Source organism: Myodes glareolus, chromosome 5 (genome assembly GCF_982192425.1).
Source record: "Myodes glareolus chromosome 5, mMyoGla1.1, whole genome shotgun sequence".
NCBI lineage: Eukaryota > Metazoa > Chordata > Mammalia > Rodentia > Cricetidae > Myodes > Myodes glareolus.
The window spans coordinates 88959538-88969920 of NC_142030.1; the positions used below are offsets into that span (position 1 = coordinate 88959538).

Genomic DNA, 10383 nt, shown 5'->3' on the forward strand with positions numbered 1-10383 from the left:
TGTCACACAGACCTCCCTCGGATCTCTGCAGTCTCTTACTAGCTGCGCGTCCCTGAACAGGTTTCTTCATCTCTCCGAGTCTGCGGTCATTCCGAGTGTCTAGGACAGAGTCTGGTGCTTGGTGGACGCTCAGCACAAACAGTGATGACTCCTCTGTACCCAGCTAGCGACAACATACGGCAGAAGGTGGTGGGTTCCTGTCTTGGGAGCAGGGAAAGTCAAAAAGACCGGAGAGGCTCTGGGGCAGGTGCTTGCTGCGGCTCTCCAGCTCCAGGAGGATAGAAGACCCTGATGCTGAGCACAGAGGAGCATGTGGGGCTCAGGGTGGGTCTTGGCTCTTCTCCTAAGCTCCCTGAGGATACAGGATGTGGAGTCCCAGCTTCCTCTCTCTGGTGACATGGTCTGGGTTGTGGTGGTGACAAAGTTAAATTCTGGCTGATACGCTAGACTTCAGACAGCGCTCTGGCAGCAGAGGATGGTTGCTTCTGTCTTTCTCTTTGTCTCCTCCTCCTTCTCTCTCTTTTTTTTTCTCCTGTGACTCCTAGTTTTACACAGCATGTCGGGACCTACTGGGTAGGGTGGCAAGGATCCTGGTCAGGAAGTTCTCTGGGAAAGCCGCTTCCAGATTGACAGTCTTGGTGGGAGTGCTGAGGGATGCTGCCAGCGGACTGTGTAAATAGCTCCCAGCCAGCCCCGGCTTCTGTTTGCTTTGGCCTTTTCCTCTCCTTAGCTACAGTACCACCTCCCTGAACCTCCATCCCAGTGACCGTTGGCCTACAGATTCCCACCTGTACACAGCAGGGTCTAGTGTCCCTGCTCCTACCTCTGTCCTGCCGCGATGAGTGGGCAGAGTCCATCCACTCACCCTCAATTTTCCCACATTCCTACAGCCTGACCCCCAGTGTTGCTGGCTCTTCACTTGGCTGCTTTATCTGTCAGGAGCTCACTGCCCATCCTGGACCCCACTAAGGTAACTTGGTCCAGTCATTGCTCCTTTGTGTCTCAACACGTAATATTCTCCCTCGCCTTTGGAATAGCATCTTAACTCCCTGGTCTAGCATACAAAAGCCTTCTTGCTCCTTCATCTGCTGACCTCGTGCCTCAAACCCAATACCCTAGTCTTCCTTTCCCTAGCTCCCCAGCCTCCTGCACATTATTGCTCTTTGGCAGGAATATTGCCTACTTTCACACACACACACACACACACACACACACACACACACACACACACACCATTGCGTGTACTCTATCTTCTGCCTGGAGCATCCTTCCAACCTTCTTCCGGAAGCCTTTAAGGCTTTGCTCAAAAGTCATCTTGCTTTGCAGAACTTCTGACCTTCCAGATGGCCTCAGGCTCCTCTGACCTTGACCCTGCCTTTCGTAACACCTATCACATCAGAGTGTAGTTATTCATTTCCATATTTACTTCCTTTTTGCATTGGAAATTCCTGCTCTTTTGCACTTTTTTCTTTTTTTAAGACAGGATTTCTCAGTAGCTGTGGAGCCAGTCCTGGACTTTTGCACTTTTGACTACACTTCCATAATTTTTTACTTTATTTTGTTTTCATTATATTGTCTGTCCAGTGCTGGGATGGAACCCAGAGCCTCAAAAATGCTGGGCAAGTACTACCACTAAGTCATGCCCCATCCCAGGGTGTGGTGTTTTAAGTTTTTTGTGGCTAAGAGGTAAGGAGTGGGCTCTTGCCTGCTGAGACCAGCATTGAGTTAAAAGGCTATGGAGTCAGACCCAGCTGTGAGCCTGTTCTGCTTTGGGTCAAATACATAGTCATCAGTTAACGACCATAGACTTCATATTTGGAATCTGGGAAATGGATCACAGCAGCACTTCTCAAAATGTGTTAAGAACTCATCTGATACAGCTCAATAAAAACAATTTAAAAAATTAACTCCCTGCTGGGCGGTGGTGGCATATACCTTTAATCCCAGCACTCGGGAGGCAGAGGCAGGTGGATCTCTGTGAGTTCGAGGCTAGCCTGGTCTACAAGAGCTAGTTCCAGGACAGGCTCCAAAGCTACAGAGAAACCCTGTCTCAAAAAACAAACAAAGCAAAACAAAACAAAACAAAATTAACCCCTAAGAAGAATCATCTGTATGTATGTATGTATGTATGTATGTTTCATAGAATGATATTGAATGGTAAAATATTATGTTATTAGTTCAAACATTTATCATTCAGCTAAGAATGTTCAAAATAGGGCTGGAGAGATGATTCAGCAGTTAAGAGTACTGGCTGTTCTTCCAGAGGACCCAGGTTCAATTCCCGTCACGCACAGGTGCCTCACAACTGTCTGTGACTCCAGCACCAGGTATCCAACACCCTCACACAGACATAACTGCAGGAGAAATACAAATTCACATAGAATGAAAACAAGCAAATCACAGGAACAAAAAAGAACCTATCTGCGTGGCACACCTAACTAAATACCCTATAGTTTCAGCAATTACAATTCTGTTTTCACCTCGGCACTTTTTCTTTTCAATAAAACAAAAACAGGATCTTGCTATGTAGTTTAAGATGACTTTGAACTCTTGTCATTCTTTCTCAACCTCCCAAATGCTGGGATTACAGGAATAGCCACTGTGCCTGGCCTATCATTATTCAGGATCTGCCTTAGAATTGAAGAACTGTGCTCCAGTTATAGTCCTGCCTTGACATCACTTAGCAAACCTCATTTCCCCGGCACCAGTGATTGAGGTACTGTTCAGTCTGTCCTTAGAGCCTGAGAAGGGTTGTGATGGAGGACGCGATGTATGAGGTCAGCACAGACTGCTTAGTGTCCAGCAGAGGGCCCTGGCCAGACCATGGCCAACGGGATGGGAGGAAGGGCCAGCCATGCCAGACGCCTGACTGGAGGCGGACCCAGCTGCCAGCTGCCTCTTTTAATTCCACGCAGCCCTTAGGTCCCTTGCCCTCACCTCTCTGAGGCAGCTACACCCTGCTTTCCCGGCCATGCGGTGGCTGTGGCCCCTGGCTGTCTCTCTTGCTGTAGTGTTGGCTGTGGGGCTGACTGGGGTCTCTGGGGCTGCCAACTCATCTTTGGGTGGGCATAGAGCGAAGGTCCAGGAGCAGCAGAGTCGACCCCGAAGAGGCACCAAGGACGAGGGGCCCAAGGAGGTACAACACTATGTACCTCAGGAGTGGGCTGAGTACCCCAGGCCCATCCATCCTGCTGGCTTGCAGCCCACCAAGACTTTGGTGGCCACTAGCCCCAATCCAGACAAAGATGGGGCCACCCCAGACAGTGGACAAGAGCTGAGGGCCAACTTGACCGGGACACCAAGTCAGAGGCTGCAGATTCAGAACCCCTTGTATCCGGTGACTGAGAGCTCCTACAGTGCCTACGCTGTCATGCTCCTGGCTCTGGTGGTGTTTGCTGTGGGTATCGTAGGCAATCTGTCTGTCATGTGTATTGTGTGGCACAGCTACTATCTGAAGAGTGCATGGAACTCCATCCTTGCCAGCCTGGCTCTCTGGGATTTCCTGGTCCTCTTCTTCTGCCTCCCCATTGTCATCTTCAACGAGATCACCAAGCAGAGGCTCCTGGGGGATGTTTCTTGCCGGGCTGTGCCCTTCATGGAGGTAAGGATGTCTTTCTATAGCTCAGTTGTAGGCTTGCAGTTCAGGGAAGGGGCTCCAGTCCCTGCTGAGACCCAGAGAGCAGATCTGCAGGTGTGTCTAATCCCAGCACCCTGGGGTTCCCACTCAACTAGTTTTCTCTGTGTCATTGCGGGAGGAGGCAAACTCTATCAGGGAAGGGAACAAACTCAGTATTGGCTTCTGGTAGCTCTCAGGAAAGCAAGTCAGGCCAGTGAATAGGTAGATAGGCAGATGTGCAAGACCACTGGCTTGAGTCCAACCTGGGCTTCTGCTTTAGGAGTAACCACACGGAGGTTACACCCCTTTTTCTATATTCCAAGCTGTTTGTCTCTGATCCACCCCCAAATCCTTCTCTCTTCTGAGGTCCCCCTTTCCCCCCCCCCTCATTTTTTCTCTGTGTAGTTTTGGAGCCTGTCCTGGAACTTACTTGGTAGACCAGGCTGGCCTCGAACTCACAGATCGTCCTGTCTCTGCCTCCCAAGTGCTGGGATTAAAGGTACACCTGCCACTGTCTGCCCCCTCCTCTTTTCTTTGATTGTGCCTCCTGCCTGCCCTGTACCCATGGCTCCTCTTTTTAACCCTTCTGTATTCCGAAAACCTAGCAATACTTGAGGGAGAACGCAGTTTCCTACCAGGTTGAGTCAGTGTCTACTCCCTGTGGATGCAAACACCAGGACACCTTCTTCCCTCCTGACCAAGTTTATTGTCACCTTCAAGGTCATCTTCGTTACTTTCCTCCTAAGGCGGCTCTGGAAGGCAAGCCCCACCTTTGGGTACTAGAGCTTATTGAAGCACTAGTTCTGTTACTATATTTTGCTTGTCCCTGGACAGATCCCATCTCTCTTCATTTCCTTAGCTAGCAAGCATGGAGGGTAGACCAGATGGCTCTTCTAACTGGCTTGCGCAGCAACTCTAAAGTGTACCACTGAGCACCCCTGAATGGGGCTTCCATGTAACGTGAAACACCTGGATGAGAATGGCTGTGTGGATCACAAGCCACACAGATCTTTGCACACATCTACCCATGTGTGAAGGTTTCTGTATTTGCGATAGCAGCTTTCCTTTGTTTTTATTCTTTAGTTCTAGTTTCTAAATGTTCTCTCTTTCTTGTCCTTTTTATCTTTTTAAAGGCAGGGTCTTACTCTGTACCTCAGGTTGCTGTGGAACTCACTGTATAGACCAAGCTGGCCTCAAATTTGCAGTGATTCTCTGCCTCGGCCTAGTGTTATTTATTTATTTACGTGTGTGTGTGTGTGTGTGTGTGTGTGTGTGTGTTTTGGTTTGGTTGAGACAAGATCTCCTATAGCTCAGGCTAGCTTCACATTTACTGCACAGTTAAGGATAACCTTGAACTCTGGATCTACTTATTTTCTACTCCCAAGTGCCGAGATTATGGACCTGTACTGCTACAACCCCCCTTTTTTTATTAGATAGGATTTCACTATACAGTCCAGGTTGGTTTACAATTAAACTCACAATATTCCTGATTCAGTCTCCTGATTGGTGAGATTACAGGCCTGTGTTGTCACAGTTGGCAGGAACAGCCTTCTCCCTCTCTCTTTGAGACAGGGCTTTCTATATAGTCTTGGCTGTTTGGGAACTCAGTATGTAGAGCAATCTGGCCTCAAACTCACAGAAAATCTCTTGCTTCTTCCTTTTTAGTGTTGGGACTGAAAGCACACAACAAAACATTTGGTGGGAACAGTTTTAAATCACGGCTACAGGGGGCTGGAGAGGTGGTTCAGAGCACTGACTGCTCTTCCAGAGAACCTGGGTTTGGTTCCTAGTACCCACATAGTGGTTCACAATCATCCATAACTCCAGTTGCAAGGGATCTCATGCCCTTTTCTGAATTCCATGGGTACAGGGCATACATGTGGTATGTTTACATACATGCAGGCAGACACAATCATTCATATAAGTAAAATAAACACATTTAAAAATAAATAAATAAAAGAACCTTAGTTACAAGGGGAATGATGAAGGGAATAACAGCCTCCCCATGAGATGGAATCAGAGCCAGGCATTTGACAAAGGTCCAAGCCCCCAGTTAGCTGCATGTTAGGGATTATTTCAATATTGTTCACTCTGTGAGGCATAGCAGTTGAAATGGTTTTTTTTTTTCCTGTGCTCCCAACCTATGCCATCTATTTGGTGGTCCAAAGGCCTCCAAGATCAAAAGAGACCCCAAAATTCAATGTGATCTCTGTATCTTCTTGTTGTTTGGTAGACCATCTCATTATGTGGCGCTTCCCAGTCTGGAACTCAGTGTGTAGACCAGGCTGGCCTCAAACTCACCGAGATCCACCTGTCTCTGCTTCCTGAGTGTTCAGACTAAAGGTGTATGCCTCCACGCCTGACATTGGTCTTTAAACCTTTAAACCTTATCATCTTGTACACGCTGCCTAGGCAAGCTAAGTAGTTAGGCACACAAATTTTGGGTGGGGTTTTTGTTGGTTGGTTTTGTTTTAGATAGACTCTCACTACGTAGCCCTGGCTGGCCTGGAACTCACCATGTAAACCAGGCTGGTCTAGAACTCACAGAGATCTGCCTGCCTCTGCTTCCTGAGTTTGAAGATAAGGGCCCCACTGTGCTGGGCCAGCACATAGCTTTGGAATCGGACAGATTATATTAGAAACTGGGCTCTTTTCATGACTGTCCAAGCAGCCTTGGTAAGCTGCCTACACCTCAAGTGTTCTCATCTAGGATATAACTGTCTGAATAGGCTGCGGATAAACCTAGGGCTTCACATAAACTAACCATGTGCACTTGGAGCCCCAAAGCTCTTAACTCTTCTCGCTGTTGTTTCGAGACTGGATTTCCCATTGCAACCCTGGCTGACCTGGTACATCTGTAGCTCCACTTGAACTCACTCTGTAGTCTAGGTAGGCCTTGAGTTTATGATTCTTTTGCCTTAGTCATCCAATTAGTTGAGGTTTTGTAGACTTGAATAGCCATGCTCAGCAGCTAGCCTCAATTAGTGTTTTAGTGTTATTTATTTTTTCTTTTTTTCTTTTCTTTTCTTTTCTTTTTTTTTTTTTTTTGAGACAGGGTTTCTCTGTAGCCTTGGAACCTGTCCTGAAACTCGCACTATAGACCAGGCTGAACTTGAACTCACAGAGATCTGCCTGTCTCTGTCTCCTGAGTGCTGGGATTAAAGGCGTGTGTCACCCACCGCCCGGCTTCTATTTCATTATTTTAGATAGGCTCTTATGTAGCCCAGGCTGACCTCAAACTTGCTACATTGCCAAAGATGACCTTGAACTCCTGATTGTGCAGTCTCAGCTTTGAGTGCTGGATTGACAGGCAAGAGCCATCATACCCAGTCACCCAAAGTTTAGCTCCAAATCTCCCTTTCCTACTTTCTTCCTGTTTTCATTTTTTAGACAAGGTCTTCCATATCTCCAGCTGGCCCCAAATTCACTTAGTAATGGCGGAGGATCTTGACCTCCTGGTCTCCCTGAGTGCTAGGATACAGGCGTGTGTCACTACAGCTGGCTAGTCCCCATTCTTAAAGGATTAAAATGGGTAATGTCCGTGAAGTGCTTAGAATTAATGGAGACCATGTTGGCTATTATTTGGGCATAGCTTTAGGAGAAGAGGGAAGGAAGGAGTCAGAGACACTGGACCTCTTGCCCGCAGCTATAAGCCTCTGCTGCTGCCCGGAATTCTCCTGTAGGGAAGACCCCAGCACGGCCCCTTGGTAAGATTTGGAGTAGTTTCTGAGATGTGGGAGAAGAGAGAGAGAGAGAGAGAGAGAGAGAGAGAGAGAATGATGTTTTGCCAGAGACTGGAGGCTGCTCCTCTGCAGGCCTGGAGTCCCCTGCCAAGAGAGGGGGTTGGGGCTCTCACAAAGGACCCTTGGTGGCAGTGCAAATAAGCCCTGGATTGTGTCGCCCCAGCCAGAGAAGGGAAGAATTTAGGCAGGAGGAGGAGGGGGAGCACAGCCCCCAGTGAGTTCCATCAGCTAGCTGCTCAGAAGGGCTCTCCTTTCAGAGGAGCTGGCACTTCCTTCCCTGCGGCTCTGGCCTCTTCCTCTTGGCTCAACGGGTGCTTTTTCTGAGTGCTGCGGATGAGTGCGCAAGGATGGTGGGCGCAGGCTGCTTGCAGGGGCTGCTCCCCACAATGCGGGTCTGCCCAGGTCAACACAGGCAGACTGAAAGCAACGGAGAGCAGGCCACATTCCCTGGCATAAACCGAAGATCTCACCTGAGCCTGTGCGGGAAGGAGAAGGAACAGCAAAGATCCAAAATTTGTCCATTCCTTCTTTCCCTCCCTCCCCACTTCCTTCCTTTTCTTCCTCCAGTTTGGAGACAGGGTCTTGTACATCTCAGACTAGCCTTGAACTTTTTGTGTGGCCAAGTTTGGCCTTGAACTCCTGATCCTCCTGCCTCTGTCAGTCAAGTTCTGGGACAACAGACACTCACCCCCATACTCAGGCTAAGCCCAATTTCTGTCTTTGTCCTGGTTCTTCCTCAGCGGTGACTTCCAGTGTCCTGGGGGACATCAGGGTCTGTGGGAGGGAGGTCTAGCACACCCTAGCTTGGGAAGCGGAAAACAGAACGAGGGATGTGTCCCCACCCCGGATTGTGGACAGTCACCTTTTATGTCTCTGCGTCCATTTCTCCTGTATGATGGCTGATTGGAGTACTAGGATTATAAGTGTGTATTGACCCCAGCGGGACACAGCTGAGAGTTGATGGCATATAGGGAGTGTCTGGTGGGTAGGAAATACTCACCAATAGCAGCTATTGTCACACTGTTCCTGTGTAACCCATGCTCCTCTTCAGCCTGAAACCTCTTTGCCCCCATCCACTGAGCCCTCTGTCGCCTTCTACATCCTTGTTCACAGGTCTCCTCCCTGGGAGTCACAACCTTTAGCCTCTGTGCTCTGGGCATAGACCGCTTCCATGTGGCCACCAGCACCCTGCCGAAGGTGAGGCCCATCGAGCGATGCCAATCAATTCTGGCTAAACTGGCTGTCATCTGGGTGGGCTCCATGATGCTGGCCGTGCCTGAACTCCTGCTGTGGCAGCTGGCACAAGAGCCTGCTCCCACCATGGGGACGGTGGACTCGTGCATCATGAAACCTTCAGCCAACCTACCCGAGTCCATCTACTCGCTGGTGATGACCTACCAGAACGCTCGCATGTGGTGGTACTTCGGCTGCTACTTCTGTCTGCCCATCCTTTTCACCGTCACCTGCCAGCTTGTGACATGGCGGGTGAGGGGCCCGCCGGGCAGGAAGCCCGAGTATAGGGCAGGCAAGCATGAGCAGTGTGAGAGCCAGCTCAACAGCACTGTGGTGGGCCTGACCGTGGTCTATGCCTTTTGTACGCTCCCCGAGAACGTCTGCAATATCGTGGTGGCCTACCTCTCCACCGAGCTCACCCGGCAGACCCTGGACCTCTTGGGCCTCATCAACCAGTTCTCCGCCTTCTTCAAGGGCGCCATCACCCCCGTGCTCCTCCTGTGCATCTGCAGGCCCCTGGGTCAGGCCTTCCTGGATTGCTGCTGTTGCTGCTGCTGTGAGGAGTGCGGCGGGGCCTCGGACTCCTCGGCGACAGGCGGCGCGGACAGAAAGCTTAAGACCGAAGTGTCCTCCTCCATCTACTTCCATAAGCCCAGGGAGTCACCCCCACTCATGCCCCTGGGCACACCTTGCTGAGTCTAGGGGGGCATGGGAGCAGGTGGGGAGGGGTGCCATCCCACTCAAGACGGTCTGCTGATTCTTTCTCACAGGTCTCGCTTCGGTCTTCTCATCCTGCGGTTCAGAGATGGACTTGGCTCATTTTGTCAGAGTTTGGGCTTGTCAAAGCCCCATCGGAAGACAGTGCCAATCTTAACGCTCTGAGGGACCTGTCAGCCTTGTCCCTCCCACTTGTAGGTGGAGATCTGTCTAGGTCATTAGAGTTGCCTAGAATCTCAGTCTGGCCATTGGCCCTTGGCCTGCCTTCCCTTTGATCTTGGAATCTGACTGTAGGTTGGCTGAGTCCCTCCCCAAACATCATTTCTCTAGTCCCACTAGGCCCCATCCTGGACCAGGGACTGCTTGAGGGCCAACCTAAGCAGGCTCAGCATCCCGTCCTCTAAAGAGGGTCTGTCTTAGCCCCGAGTCTCTTCCCAGAGTATTCTCTCTCTTCTGTCTTCCGTTCTGTGAAGCGCCTGGTCACATCTCACATCATCCAGCCCCCGCCTCCCGTTAGGCGCTTTCCTGTAGAAGGCCATTCTGGAAAAACAATAAAGTAGGTACTACAACCCTGTGCCCAGTGAGCTTCCTTGTCCACGAGTGACAGAACCTAGACGTGTAGACAGGCCTTTTCCCTAACTGGGCAGTCTCCTTGGCCTGGGCCTTTATTTGCTGTCCTGCCTTGGGGACAGGGTTCCAAGAACGTTATAGCTTTTGAGAGACAGAGAGGAGGGAAGGCTTCATGAACTGGGGGCTAAACCCTTATCTAGAGCTAAACCCAGCTGCCCCTGGGAAGTCACACTTGTCTCTGGAGTCTCTGCTTCACTTGGTTTGCCCTCTCCACAAAGCCCCCATTTGCGGGAATCCAGAGGCTTTCCTTTGGTGGGCCACAAAGCTTCTCAGCATCCTTCCCTTCTAACAGTGGCTCTTGTTCAGTTTCTTAGAATGGACTGTTTGGCTCTGAGATGGCCCAGCTGCCTACCCGCACTGCCCCCACTGCCCCCGCCCCACCTCCTTCCCAGCAGAGTTCTACAGAAGGTCCCTGCACAACCAGTAGCTCCTCCTACTGGGCCT

The 10383-nt window shown here is 50.2% G+C and overlaps 1 protein-coding gene across 1 annotated transcript; it reads left to right on the plus strand.

Moving 5' to 3' along the window:
• The first annotated feature begins 2877 nt into the window (after window positions 1–2877).
• Gpr37l1 (G protein-coupled receptor 37 like 1) lies at window positions 2878–9878 on the plus strand. The gene is made up of 2 exons (XM_048430855.3): window positions 2878–3601; window positions 8473–9878. Exons 1-2 carry the CDS (start codon window positions 2972–2974, stop codon window positions 9286–9288), a joined length of 1446 nt encoding a protein of 481 aa, XP_048286812.3. The 5' UTR covers window positions 2878–2971; the 3' UTR covers window positions 9289–9878.
• The last annotated feature ends 505 nt before the right edge of the window (window positions 9879–10383 follow it).

Bases quoted from the DNA above. Each gene is read 5' to 3' on its own strand.
- Gpr37l1 (XM_048430855.3), top strand. From the start codon at position 2,972: ATGCGGTGGCTGTGGCCCCTGGCTGTCTCTCTTGCTGTAGTGTTGGCT. The intron at 3,602-8,472 runs GTAAGGATGTCT...CCTTGTTCACAG, and splicing joins GGGCTGTGCCCTTCATGGAG to GTCTCCTCCCTGGGAGTCAC.